Source organism: Gorilla gorilla, chromosome 1 (genome assembly GCF_029281585.2).
Source record: "Gorilla gorilla gorilla isolate KB3781 chromosome 1, NHGRI_mGorGor1-v2.1_pri, whole genome shotgun sequence".
NCBI lineage: Eukaryota > Metazoa > Chordata > Mammalia > Primates > Hominidae > Gorilla > Gorilla gorilla.
Genome location: NC_073224.2, coordinates 162,540,085 through 162,555,245, shown reverse-complemented (window position 1 = coordinate 162,555,245; position 15,161 = coordinate 162,540,085). Strand labels below are relative to the sequence as shown.

At 40.0% G+C, this 15,161-nt stretch overlaps 1 protein-coding gene across 4 annotated transcripts in view; it reads left to right on the top strand.

The window, feature by feature from the left end:
* Nucleotides 1-15,161, top strand: part of AK5 (adenylate kinase 5) — a 279,572-nt gene that overhangs the window by 118,702 nt on the left and 145,709 nt on the right. For all 4 annotated transcript variants that reach the window (XM_004026008.5, XM_019020048.4, XM_063703462.1 and 1 more), the window contains one exon: nucleotides 11,550-11,640. In XM_004026008.5, coding sequence (XP_004026057.4) covers nucleotides 11,550-11,640 — 91 coding nt within the window. The remainder of the gene's footprint in view (nucleotides 1-11,549; nucleotides 11,641-15,161) is intronic.

Here is a 15,161-nt window from a genome sequence, read left to right as displayed (position 1 = left end):
TCAAGAAGCTCATTTGGTTCTTAGAGAATGACATTTATGGGATATATAACACTGAAACAAAACAGCCAATTTATTTCCCCATCAAGAAGGAGAGGAAAAAAAATGGGAGACAGACCTAAGTTTAATCAAAAGCAGAATCGCAGAGGAAAGATTGAACTGGTACCATCCCTTTTCAGTCCATTTAGGGTGTCTCATAGACATAACATTCCTCATTATGTGGCAAGCCCTATCTCTATTGCAGTTTGAAAATCAGAGCCAAAAGAAAATAAAAACAAAAACTCATTTCCGCCATTAAAAATGCAAACCATGATTATAGTTTTCTCCTCAGATGGTGCATAATTCTCCTCCCTCTGCTATAATTCCCTTTCCTAATCTAGATATATTTTGTAGACTTTTGAAAGTTGTTACTGCATTTGTTATTCAAATTAAAACATGTGTTGTGAATGAACTAGGGAATTTGGTGAGCATTTCATTTTGAAATTTCCAATTGACCTTTCTAGCCCTCTTACATTAAATGACATAAAACAGATTATGCAGACCACATCCTCTGCAAATTCTGTCCTTAGGAATAAGAAAAGGATTTTCTTAAGATTCCTAGACATTAAATAACAATTACCTAAAACATAGCATCCATCTAATCACAGAATTTCAGAGCTGTGAGCAACTTTTGACATCATCTGGTCTATTGTCCTGCAATTATATCTCCCTGGATCCTTTTCTGACCCATGAAATGTAAATAAATTTTTATTCCTAGAAACTCATCACTCTACCTATGCTACCGCTACAGCACTATCACTCCTGCTACCCTTTGTATTTTGAAGTTAACATCCAAGGTTCTTGTAGCTGAAAACTTTTTCTTTTTATTATTATTACTATTATTATTATTATTATTATTATTATTATACTTTAAGTTTTAGGGTACATGTGCACAACGTGCAGGTTTGTTACATATGTATACATGTGCCATGCTGGTGCGCTGCACCCATTAACTCGTCATTTAGCATTAGGTATATCTCCTAATGTTATCCCTCCCCACTCCCCCCACCCCACAACAGGCCCCGGTGTGTGATGTTCCCCTTCCTGTGTCCGTGTGTTCTCATTGTTCAATTCCCACCTATGAGTGAGAACATGCGGTGTTTGATTTTCTGTCCTTGCGATAGTTTACTGAGAATGATGATTTCCAGTTTCATCCATGTCCCTACAAAGGACATGAACTCATCATTTTTTATGGCTGCATAGTATTCAATGGTGTATATGTGCCACATTTTCTTAATCCAGTCTATCATTGTTGGACATTTGGCTTGGTTCCAAGTCTTTGCTATTGTGAATAGTGCCTCAATAAACATACGTGTGCATGTGTCTTTATAGCAGCATGATTTATAGTCCTTTGGGTATATACCCAGTAATGGGATGTCTGGGTCAAATGGTATTTCTAGTTCTAGATCCCTGAGGAATCGCCACACTGTCTTCCACAATGGTTGAGCTAGTTTACAGTCCCACCAACAGTGTAAAAGTGTTCCTATTTCTCCACATCCTCTCCAGCACCTGTTGTTTCCTGACTTTTTAATGATCGCCATTCTATCTGGTGTGAGATGGTATCTCACTGTGGTTTTGATTTTCATTTCTCTGATGGCCAGTGATGATGAGCATTTTTTCATGTGTTTTTCAGCTGCATAAATGTCTTCTTCTGAGAAGTGTCTGTTCATATCCTTCGCCCACTTTTTGATGGGGTTGTTTATTTTTTTCTTGTAAATTTGTTTGAGTTCATTGTAGATTCTGGATATTAGCCCTTTGTCAGATGAGTAGGTTGCAAAAATTTTCTCCCATTCTGTAGGTTGCCTGTTCACTCTGATGGTAGTTTCTTTTGCTGTGCAGAAGCTCTTTAGTTTAATTAGATCTCATTTGTCAATTTTGGCTTTTGTTGCCATTGCTTTTGGTGTTTTAGACATGAAGTCCTTGCCCATGCCTATGTCCTGAATCATACTGCCTAGGTTTTCTTCTAGGGTTTTTATGGTTTTAGGTCTAACATGTAAGTCTTTAATCCATCTTGAATTAATTTTTGTATGAGGTGTAAGGAAGGGATCCAGTTTCAGCTTTCTACATATGGCTAGACAGTCTTCCCAGCACCATTTATTAAATAGGGAATCCTTTCCCCATTGCTTGTTTTTGTCAGGTTTGTCAAAGATCAGATAGTTGTAGCCATGTGGCATTATTTCTGAGGGCTCTGTTCTGTTCCACTGGTTTATATCTCTGTTTTGGTACCAGTACCATGCTGTTTTGGTTACTGTAGCCTTGTAGTATAGTTTGAAGTCAGGTAGCGTGATGCCTCCAGCTTTGTTCTTTTGGCTTAGGATTGACTTGGCAATGCGGGCTCTTTTTTGATTCCATATGAACTTTAAAGTAGCTTTTTCCAATTCTGTGAAGAAAGTCATTGGTAGCTTGATGGGGATGGCATTGAATCTATAAATTACCTTGGGCAGTATGGCCATTTTCACGATATTGATTCTTCCTATCCATGAGCATGGAATGTTCTTCCATTTGTTTGTATCCTCTTTTATTTCCTTGAGCAGTGGTTTGTAGTTCTCCTTGAAGAGGTCCTTCACATCCCTTTTAAGTTGGATTCCTAGGTATTTTATTCTCTTTGAAGCAATTATGAATGGGAGTTCACTCATGATTTGGCTCTCTGTTTGTCTGTCATTGGTGTATAAGAATGCTTGTGATTTAAAACATGACTATTTCAATTTCAAAACACTGTTTAAAAATCCCAAAGCCAAGAAAACCTAATGTATGTAAGGGCTTCACAATTTTTTCACTACTGACATTTTATGAGATGGGATAAATCTTTGTTGTGAGGATGGCTGTCCTGGGTACTGTAGGATATTTAGCAGCATCCCTGGCAAGTAGCCCCCCGACCCCCTGCAAGTGTGACAACCAAAAATGTCTCCTGCCATTGCCACGTTTCCTTGGGGGAGTGGGGATCGTTTCTGCTTGTTAAGTATCAACATATGTTGTTTATGAAAAACAAGTGAGAAAAAAAGGTTGATGATCTAGAAGCCAGTTCTCCCTTCACCATACACACAACCTCTCCAACACTGAATGTCATCATTTTGTAAAAATCTTTGCCAATTAAGTGGCAATTATGATAATATTCAATCAGAATGCTCTTCAGGGTTCAGTGCCATAATATTTGCTAAAAGAATTAAAAGAAAATTCCCATGCCACTCTGGAGCTGTAGAAGTGAGATGTTGTAGAAAATGAAATCTGACTTAATTCTGTCGTCCTGATATGAGAGTAAATTGGCTTCAGCAGCATCTGCGCCATCCCATCGCTGAGTTGACTATATGAATGTTATCTTCATTCCTCATGGCTCTACGTTTGTATGTCCAAAGCTTAAGTGGTCAGTTGAAGAATCTACATGTGAATAGCTAGTACATAGTAGTTATTCAACAAATACTTGTTAAATGATTTTATGAATTGTGCTTTATCTTTTCCTCTTGAATTGGACAATCAGCCATTTTAGTCTATGCTGGAAATAAAAATATTCTTGTTCAAATTACTCGGAGGATATAAGACCCCCTAGAAAGTCTCAACATTTCTTATATTCCTCACTCTACATCCCCAAGTTTTAAAAAAATGTGTATGTGTTTGAGAGAGGGAGAGATCATATGCATGTATGTTACAGAAGCAATCAAAAATATATGGGACATGGTCTCTCAGCCATAGGGTCTCAAAGAGAGAAATGAAAGTGACAATTTGTGTCGGCTTTATGCTGGGATATTAAATAGACCATCTCTGTAGCCCTCACAACAATCCCTTGAGGTGGATATTATCACCACTATTGTACAGATGCTAAGAAATAAGTTGCTCAAAGTCAGACAGCTGCTACACGGGAGAGCAGAAACTCCAGGTAAGCACTAGCTGTGTTTTCAGCTGTCTGAACCGGGTTTACAAGCCTCCCATGGCTCACTTGGCCTCATGTGCCCCCTTGGCCTCGGTTGCTTCTTGAATGGAGAGCTCTGTCTGCTACTGCCCTGACTGTCACCGCATATCCTAACCTTGGTGATGGCCCCAGCCAGCCTCTTCAAGGTTGAGGGCTGGACCTCATCATTCTCACCATTGTGGGATCTCCTGCAGAGCCAGTACCTAGACCCCAGCAGACCAGACTTACAGAGGTGCTGGCTCCTTTCAGCACTTCTAGATTCAGGGGCTGTGCTGCTCCCTGAGCCCTGGCTTCCCAGTGGCTGCTCAGAGAGGCTGGGCAGTGCAACCAAGAAGTGGGGGGACCCAACTCCCCCTAGGAAAACTTGGAGCAGTGAAAGACAGGAGACTGGAGGAACCAGCAGCTGAAGTCCCCTCACTTCCTCCCCCTACCAGACTGGCCTGAGATAGAGTAGCTCCATGTAGCCTTTCTGGAGACCATGTTGCCGGCTGTGTTTATTAATGAAGCTGGGGTGCAGCTCATAACATTGCCCTTCTTCTTTGCCTTACTCCCCTTTTCCACTTCACGCTTAATGCCCACACACTGTTAAAATGTTAACTTGGAAGTTTTGCCTTAGTTTCCATTTTTTAGGGAACCCTGGCTAAAACATAAATCTTTAATTTATAAAATGACAGTGCTGCTGCCCATCCCTCAAAAGTTCAATGAAAAATAGAAACAAAACCCCTGTTAATAGATATTGCCCCAGACTGATGATAACTAACAGATATCTGAAAAGAAAAACAGTCAGCATATGTAGATGTGAAAAGCAGTGCGTTGAGATGGCACTCACTGTACCTTTGTGGCCACCTTGTATCTGCCCTAACACTACCTGCTTTTCTCCCCTTGCTTTTAGACAGGAGGGCAGTGTTAACACATACTGGAGCAGAATGGCTGTATTTGTCTCACTGTAATGACCATATGCCACGTGGTAGGAGGAAGGTGTCAGTCATCCCAAGTTCAAGTCCTAACTCTTCTGCTTATTAGCCGTATGACTTGAGAAGGTCATAAAATCTCTGGGTAAATATTTCCTCTCCTATAAAGTAGAAACAAGGAAGGTCAGAGAGCGGTAGGGGAAAGAGGAGCAATAAAGAAACCTTTGAAGGAGCAGCCATTGACTTAGAAGGAAATCCAGGAAAGGATTTCTGTCCAGGAAGCATGAGAAGAAACTTTTTCAAGGCAGAGAGAGCTCCTGATGTTTCAGAAGCCCCTGATAATTCAAGACTTTGCTGAGGTAAAACCATCTGGTGCTGAGAATTTTTTTATTTCTAAATATCAGACAGGCCTGGCATGGTGGCTCACACCTGTAACCCCACACTTCAGGAGGCCAAGGCAGGTGGATCACTTAAGGCCGGAGTTCGAGACCAGCCTGACCAACATGGTGAAACCTCATCTCTACTAAAAATACAAAAATTAGCCAGGCCTGGTGGCATGTGCCTGTAATCCCAGCCACTCGGGAGGCTGAAGCAGGAGAATCGCTTGAACCTGGGAGGCGGAGGTTGCGGTGAGCCAAGATGGCACCACTGCACTCCAGTCTGGGCAGTAGAGTGAGTGAGACTCCATCTCAAAAAATAAATGAAAGTAAAACAGAGCCTCTAAGAGAGAAGACCCAAAACAAAACAATCATAGACCTAAATCAACAAGATGGAAGGTGGTGATGACTTCACATAATTAAAAAGTTGGACTTGATTTTATTCCACAGATCTTGTTATATAGAAACAACCAGCTATGCCTTGGGATCAAAATCCAGAGCAATCAAATAGAGATTACAGTGAAGATGAACGAAAGGGAAAGCAGAAATGGAGAGAAGGAGGAAGAAAAGCAGGTGAAAAGAGAAGACAAAAAGGAGAGGACATGGAAAAGGAGCTGGAAGATGGATAGGAAAAAGAAAAGGGAAAATGAGGAACAATAGCCCAAGAAAAGACTAGTCAGCAAATCCCTCATGGACACTCTCCAGGCAAAGTTTAAATTAAACAAGTACCCCACAATACAAGAGAGTCTAGCACTCTCATTTGAATTTGACATGACATATAAACAGATAAGTCAATGGTTTTGTAAAAAGAGGAAGAAATACAATAAAGAAATGTCCAAGGGAAAGCATAAGAAAAGACATAAGAGATGGGGTCTCGCTCTGTTGCCCAGGCTGGTCTCGAACTCCTGCTCTCAAGCAATCTTCCCACCTTTGCCTCCCAGAGTGCTGGGATTGCGGGCATGAGCCACCGTGCCTGGCTGAGATGTTTTATATAACACCATTCTCACCAATAAATCGAGTTCTGAAAGGATAAACAGGAAAATATTAACCATCGTTAATTCCGTGGAGTAGAACTAAATGAGGGAAGTGTAAAGAGTTCCCAAACATTCTATTTTTACCCTACTGTGGATTTAAAGCTTTTATAATAGACATTAATTGATTTTATTTAAGAAAAAAATAAAGAAATTAGCAACCTCTGGGAAAAAAAATACAGTAGAAATAACACTGTCTGCCTCACATTTCCCAGGGGTTGATGTGACACAGTGAAAGCACTTTGAAGCATTATACAGATGTGCTTTAACAATACAAAAGGAGGTAGGGAAATAACTTTCTAATTTAGCTTTTCCCTCACTAGCTTTTCCCAAATAATGAAATAGTTCAGTAGGAAAATATAAAGGAATAAATTACTTAAATATTCTGAAATATCTTCAGGATAATAATAAATAAGAATAAAAGCTAAAAGGTTGAGACTTCCACCTCTCACCAAGTTGGAACAGAAAAGACTGGATTTTTCTCTTCCACATGAAACAGTCAAAAAAATAAACAGAAGAAAACCTATTTAAGAAAACAGTTTTCAAGACACTGGACATCAAGCAATGAAGTGGTCCCTGGTAGAAGGGAAACAAATGCAGTGAGCCCTGTGATTGCTTCAGAGCCTGGAGATGTTTCCAGGCCACGGTGCAGGAAAAAGGAAACCCTTTGGAGGCTGGTGGACTCCATGAGTTGAGGAGATGGAACTGAGAGTCCAAGAAATCAAGGTGGCTAGAGTTGCAGGACAAAAGTATCAGAGATGAGAGACATACACAGTTAACTCTGGAAATATGCAGAGGGCCTAATCAGATATTCAGTGGCCACCTTGTATCTGTCCTAATGATATCCTGTTTTTTCCCCCTTGCTTTTAGACAGAAGGGCTGTGTCAACACTTACTGGAGTAGAATGGCTGCCTTTGTCTTACTATAATGATCATATGCCACCTGGTAAGATGGAAAGTGTCAGTCATCCCAAGTTCAAATCTTAGCTCTTCTGCATGCACATGAGGAAATTGCCTGATGCTGAGAAAAAAAAAAAAAAATACAAAAGGATTAGAGAAAACAGTACCTGGTGCTCACACCAGGCTTGGAATAGTGCCAGTGTCCTTCAGGCAGACTGGAAAACTTCATAATTCACAAAACATGGGGAAAGGCTTTGCTCAACAGTGGGGAATAATTAGCCCTAAACACTGCTCTGATCCAACCTAACAAATCTTAAAAGCAAGACCTGAAAGATGAAACTGTTTCCAAGTAACTAAACTGCATTCCAGAACAAAGCTCAAGAATATTTATAGAAATACAAAAATATCCAGCATCCAACAAGGTCAAATTGTCAATGTCTGGCATCCAGTAAAAAATTACCAGGCATGCAAAGAAACAGGAAAATATACCCCATAATGAGGTAAAAAAAAAAAATCAACTGAAACTGACTCAGAACTGACACAAATGTTACAATTAACAGAGAAAGACATTAAAAGTAACTGTAATTTTATTTCAGATGTTCAAAAGCTTAAATGGAGACATGGAAAATTTTTTAAAAGGCTCAAATCAGACATTTAGAGTTGAAAACTACAATGTCTGAGATGACAGATATCCAGGATGGGCTTAATATATCCACACAATGGAATACTAATGAATAATGAAAAGGAATGAACTAAGGATATAACAACATGGATGAATCTCAGAATAATAGTACTGAGTGAAAGAACCCAGACAAAAATAGTTGCATGCGGTATTATTCATTTTATGTAAAAATCTAGAAAATGTAAAATAATCTGTGGTTACAGAAAGCAGATAAATGGTTACCCGGGGAGAGGAGAAGGAAAAGGGATTCCAAAGGGGCATGAGGAGTCTTTGGGGGGTGATGGGTGTGTTAACTATTTTTATTTTTATGATGGTTTCACGGGTGTAGACATATATCAAAGCTTATAATTTGTTTTTTTAAATATAATTTCAACTTTTATTTTGATTTGGGGTACATGTGAAGATTTGCTACCTGGGTATGTTGCATGCTGCTGAGGTTTAGAGTATGATTGACGCCATCACCCGGGTAGTGAACACAGTACCCAATAGATAGTTTTTCAGACTTTGTCCCCCACCTTCCCTCCCCTCTCTAGTAGTCCCCAGAGTCTGTTGTTCCCATCTTTATCTCCCTGCATAACCAGTGTTTAGCTTCCACTTATAAGTGAGAACATGTGGTATTTGGTTTTCTGTTCCTTTGCTAATTCACTTAGCATAATGGCTTCCAGATGCTTCCATGTTGCTGCAAAGGACATGATTTCATTCTTTTTTATGGCTGTGTCTTATTCCATGATGTATATGTACCACATTTTCTTTATCCAGTCCACCATTGTTGGGGACCCAGGTTAATTCCATGTCTTTGCTATTGTGAATAGTGCTGTAATGAACATATGAGTGCATTTGTCTTTTTAGTAGAATGATTTATTTTCTTTGGATATATACCCAGTAATGGAATTCCTGGGTCAAATGGTCAAAGAACCTGTTTTAAGTTCTTTGAGAAATCTCCAAACTGCATTCCACAGTGGCTGAACTAATTTGTATTCCCACCAATAGTAAAAACATTTCCTTTTCTCTGCAGCCTCTGCAGCATCCATCTTTTTTTGTCTCTTTAATAATAGCCTTCTGACTGGTGTGAGATGGTATCTCATTGTAGTTTTGATTTGCATTTCTCTGATGATTAATGATGTTGAGCATTTTTTCATGTTTTTTGGCCACTTGTAAGTCTTTTTTTGAGAAGTGTTTATGTCTTTTGCCCACTTTTTAATAGGGTTATTTGTTTTTTGCTTGTTGAATTGTTTAAGTTTCTTATAAATTCTGGATATTAGACCTTTGTTGGATGTGTAGTTTGTGAATATTTTCTCTCATTCTGTAGGTTGTGTATTTACTCTGTTGGTAGTTTCTTTTGCTGTGCAAAAGCTCTTTGGTTTAATTAGGTCCCACTTGTCAATTTTTAAAACTTATAATCTGCATACTTTAAATATGTGCAGTTCATTGTGTATCACTTAGAACTCAGTAAAGTTATTTTTATTTTTGTTTGTCATGTTATCTATTTTTTTCTTTTTTAATTTTTATTTTTGGTTTGGGGGCACATGTAAAGGTTTGTTACATAGGTAAACATATGTCATTGGGGTTTGTTATACATATTATTTCATCACCCAGGTATTAAGCCCAGTATCTAATAGTTATATTTTCTGCTTCTCTGCCTCCTCCTACTCTCCCCGCTCAAGTAAACCCCAGTGTCTGTTGTTTCCTTCTGTGTGTTCATAAGTTCTTATCGTTTAGCTCCCACTTACAAGTAAGGACATGTGGTATTTGGTTTTCTGTTCCTGCATTAGTTTTCTAAGGACAATGACCTCCAGTTCCATCTGTGTTCCCACAGAAGACATGACTTCATTCTTTTTTATGGCTGCATAGTATTCCATGGTATATATGTACCACATTTCCTTTTTCCAATCTGTCATTGATGGGTATTTAGGTTGATTCCATGTATTTGCTATTGTGAATAATGCTGCAATGAAGATTCACGTGTATGTGTCTTTATGGGAGAATGGTTTATACTCCACCAGGTATATACCCAGTAATGGGGTTGCTGGGTCAAATGGTATTTCTGCTTTTACTCTTCGAGGAATTGCCATACTGCTTTCCACAATGGTCAAACTAATTTACACTCCCACCAACACAACCTCACTACCATCTGTTATTTTTTCACTTTTTAATAGTCATTCTGATTGCTATGAGATGGTATCTCATTGGGGCTTTGATTTGCATTTCTCTAATGATCAGTGATATTGAGCTTTTTTTTCATATGCTTGATGGCTGCATGTATGTCTTCTTTTGAGACATGTCTGTTCATGTCCTTTGCCCAATTTTTAATGGAGGTATTTGTTTTACTCTTGTAAATTTGTTTAAGTTCTTTGTAAGATGCTGGATGGTGGACCTTTGTCAGATGCATAGTTTGCAAATATTTTCTCCCATTCTGTAGGTTGTCTGTTTACTCTGCTGGTAGTTTCTTTAGCAGTGCAGAAGCTCTCAAGTTTAATTAGATCCCACTTGTCAATTTTTGCTGTTGTTGCTATTGCTTTTCATATCTTTGTCATGAAGTCTTTGCCCATTCCTGTGTCCAGGATGGTATTGCCTAGGTTGTCTTCTAGGAATTTTATAGTTTTGGGTTTTACATCTAAGACTTTAATCTATCTTAAGTTCATTTTCATATATGGTGTAAGGAAGGGGTTCAGCTTCAATCTTCTGCATACGGCTAGCCAGTTATCCCAGCACTATTTATTGAATAGGGAGTCTTTTCTGCATTACTTGTTTTTGTCATAGTAAAGCTATTTTTAAAAACTAAAGAGACAAAAATGTGTTAACAAACCACTGAAAAACTCGGAAAATAGAGAATTCATAAATATAACTATGTCATTTTAAAATATTTAAAATTTTGTAAATTTTAGAGAATTATAAAATAAATATTTAAATCTATAATTTTTGTTATATCTAAATCCATAGAATCCACAGACCACATCTATAATATTGTATCTAGTATAGTATCTGAAATTTGGTTTGGAGGTTTTGTTGTTGTTGTTGTTTTTGGAGACAGAGTCTCAGTCTGTCCCCCAGGCTGGAGTACAGCAGCGCCATCTTGGTTCACTACAACCTCTGCCTCCCGGGTTCAAGTGATTCTCGTGCCTCAGCCTCCCTAGTAGCTGGGACTACAGGCACATGCCACCATGCCTGGCTAATTTTTTTGTATTTTTAGTAGAGATGGGGTTTTGCCATGTTGGCCAGGCTGGTCTCAAACTCCTGGCCTCAAGCAACCTGCCCACCTCGGCCTCCCAAAGTGCTAGGATTACAGGAGTGAGCCACTGCACCCAGCCTCTGTGTGTTTTTGGTTTTGTTTTTTTTTTTAACAATAAGTTTGGAACATCTACTGTTTAGAACTATATATTTTCATGTTTTTCAAATTAGAAAAATGAAGTCAGAAAGCCACAAGATAAATTTCAGTTAGTTTTTCCAAACGTGCTCCATAAATTAAGAAAATATTACACTTTTTTTTAACCATAAGTGACTGTGCATTTATTCCCTAATACTCTTCTCTGTTCGATAGGAGGTCTGGGCTTAAAACCCTCTAAATGTCTGATTAAAGACTCAAATGCTTTAATTCCTGTTGTTCTGCTTCATTAGAGATACAGTTGTGTGATGGATGCTCATTATATTTTTGAATTAATTAATTTGTGTATTCTCACATTCCAAACTTGTCTGTCCTGATTTCCCCCAGTTTGATGCCGACCGCGATGAGGATGAGGTGTTCTATGACATCAGCATGGCAGTTGACAACAAGTTATTTCCAAACAAAGAGGCTGCAGCAGGTAAGTCACTGTGTCCTTTAGACAACAGTACGCCGTGATCACCTGCCAAATGTCTGGGGCTTTGTATTAATGGTTGAAGTTCAACAAACTGCTGCAAGTTTTGAAGGATGACAAAGTCTTATACTTTCTGGTATAAAAATAAAAGTATAAAACAAAGTAGAGAGGAAAGGCTATGAATCTGTTCCTTATAGTTGCTGCTTTTCCTCAAGTCATTGCACATGTAAATTACCAGGTAGTCACAATGTAACACAGGGCCTATGTTACTGTAATAGAAAAATATCTAACCTAACCCATACTTTGTACAATTAAAATTTACAATATCTCCAGGACCCCCTAACTCATACGATAGGTTTCTACCTCATTGCCTGGAAAAAAGCATCCCCTCCAATCTGGTAGCCACTCCCATCCCAACCCACAGCTCCTGTGTGACCCTACCTCTTCTCTTCCTAAGTGCTCTTGCCTGGAACTTTGACTCTGGACTCTGATGTAGAGTAATCATACCTCCTAATGTAGGCAGTACTCATGGTTCTGTCCTGAGCCCCCTCTCATTCTCTCCGTACTCTGACCCTGAGTCAACTCATTGTCACAGGTGGCTTCAACATCAATTCTATGTGGATGACTCTCCAATCTTAGTCTCAGTCCTGACCTTCTTTCTTCTGAGTAATGATCTCAAAGGGTAAAGACCAAAAGCTTGGGGCCACAAAGAAAAAACGCTAAACACTTAACATTTTAAATCACTATTTGAAGCCACCTAAGAGTAGCTTCAAAGAAAGACAGAATTACAAGGGTAAGGTGGTAGTCTTTCTGGGCAGACCCACAGAACACAGATAACTGATGTAAACTCATCTGCCTAACTTTCTGATGAGATTTATAAAAAGTTGGCCTATTGCAAGAAAGATGAAATATTGAGAATCATTTAAGATTATGAAAACATGACTACTGCTGCTCTGAAAAATACTATGACTCTGTGCTTTTCAAGTTAATATTTTATTTAGAAGATGCTTTAGAAGTGACTACCTCTAACGACAAATATCTAACTGCTAGATATCCTCAGTTTGCTAATACAGTGGGATGGAGGGGCTGATTTAAGCCACCCCTTCTTTGGGACACCCAGCACTTCATGGCTCGCTAGCGGTGTTTCTCCACTAGGGAGCCTTGTGCCCTGCGGTGATGCAACTGTGCTGGTTTCTGTACCAATAGGAAACCGCCTGAGGACACATGCTGTGTCCTCATTCTCTTAAGGTCCCCTTGGTAAAGTGCATAGTGCCTGAGCCTTAACAGCAGTTTCCAGATGTCTACTTTCTCCTCTCTGTACCTCAGAGCTCATAAACAGAAGACTCTGTGCTTGCAGCCTCAACTCCCGCTAACTCTTCCACTCCTGAGACCCCCTGAAAGCTGGCTTCTGCTTCAGCCTTAGAATAAGTTTGTTTTCTCTAAAACAGCCCTTGGTGAATAAAGTGCAGTAAACTAGAAGTAAATGGTGCCTCCCCTGCAGGAGGCAGATACTGTGTAGCTCCAGGAAACTGTCGCTGTTAAGGAACAATGGTGAAATCTCCTGGCTTATAAATGTTGATGACTCACCCAATAAATAAGTCATATCCATGGCCTCTGCTCTGTGAATTGTCAGCCTCCAGGTTTGGTCCCTCCACTGTTTTTTTCTCTCTCAACTCTCTTTCTGCAGAATCTCAGCTGCCCCACAGCTCCCATATCGCCTCCTATGAATGGCATCCAATTCTCTTTCTCTCACCTTGACCTTTCTCCAGGGAGCCAGGCAGAAATGTTCTTGCCCTCACACTCCACACTGATCATCAATCCACGGGGGCACCTTGGGAGTCCAAACCTTTGTCTTTATTCCCACTGCAGTCACCAAACGCTTTGTCATTCCTCATCCCTGGCCTCTCCTGTCTGTCATGAATGTCCTGCTGCCATGGGGATCTTCACAGAATGCAGCTCTAATCATCCTGCCTTTCTGAAAAAAACAAAACAAAACCTTCAATGACTCCTGCAGGCTGGCCACGAGTACCCTTAGCACAGAAGAAAGCCCCAAATCCTTTGCTTTCCTGCAGTGGTCCTGTTACTGCAATAACATCCCCTCCCCAACGTCACTGGCACCAGCTTCCCCCAGTTCTCTGAATACCTCAAGTTCCTTCCTGCCTTAGGCATTTTCCACCTGCTCTTCTCTCTGCTTAGAAAATGCCTCTCCTCATTTGCATCCCTCTCACTCTCCCAACCCCATAGAGCCCCATCCTGCACCTGGCCAGATTCTACTTTGCGCCTCAGAGTAAACGTGGTGATTTTCTCAAGGAGACTTTCTCAGACCCCACCCCAGACTAGATTAGGCCCTTGAATAGCACCCTGTGACCCACAGGGGTACCAGGACTTTTCTTAGAGACTACCATTGCTCTGATCGTCTGCTTCTTCAAAGCCTGTCTACAGTGTCTCCCCCTCAATGAAGCCCTCCACCCACACTTCTAGCAAAGCCATCTGGCTGCGTCACTCAACTGCTCTGGGCCTCCATCTCCTTATCTATAAAGAAGGGATAATAATAGCAGCTACCCCAGAGGATTGTTCTGAAAAATAAATGGTTTCTGTATGCAAAGTATGTGGTTGTCACATTGAAAAGGCTATCTATGGGTTCCTGTCTTTGCAGCAGATTTGAGGGCTCATGGGGAGAAACCACATCTTACACAATACAACTTTCCCCACTTTTCCTGGATCTACTTCTTCTCTCTTCTCCTTCTCTGCCCTCCTCCCTGCCCCAACCCTGTCCTGGAGTAACTGAAAAACTCCCCACTTCCCCTTCTCACCCAGAGCAACCCATCAACACCCAGATCCCTCAAAGAGTTCTAGTCCCAAATACCGTCAGAATATTTTTCCAAGTAAATACAGTGCTCTTCCTACACATTGTAATGAACACTTTCCATGCCTGTGGAATTCGAGCTGGCCTCTCAGTGCTTAATGCAGGTCAGGCACTTATAGGAGACATTTAATGTTTGTAGCATGGATCAATGAGAGCAAGACCTGTAAAGGTAAAGTGGAAGTGTCCTCTCATTTTTAGTCATTTGGTACATATGCATTGAACACATGTACCTTCTAAGTTTTGTTCTTAGATTCAGAGATGAAACACAACCCTTACAGGTTTAATTTTCGTTAAAATTAAACTGTAACGAAACTGTTAACGAAAATTAAACTGTAAGCTACGCTGTAAGGGACAGGACAAGGGAGAAACTGCTTTCCTCAGAGGGTGCAGTTTAAGGGTTGGAGGAGTTTTATTTACAGACACCCTTCACTGCTTAAGAAGCCCTGCAATTGTAGGAGTGTCTTTATGGGGTACTCAAAGTGGGAGGAGGATTTTCCTAAAACTTTGAGTTAAAGATCCACTAGGAGGAAAAACGTCTGTAACGTTGTCCCAGAAAGTAATATGGTTAGCCTCTGGTACCTCTAAAGCTAATTTGTATCACCTTTCCACTTAAATTTAAGGAGCCAACCTGAAAATAATATTTCTGAAGGCCATTCTAAAA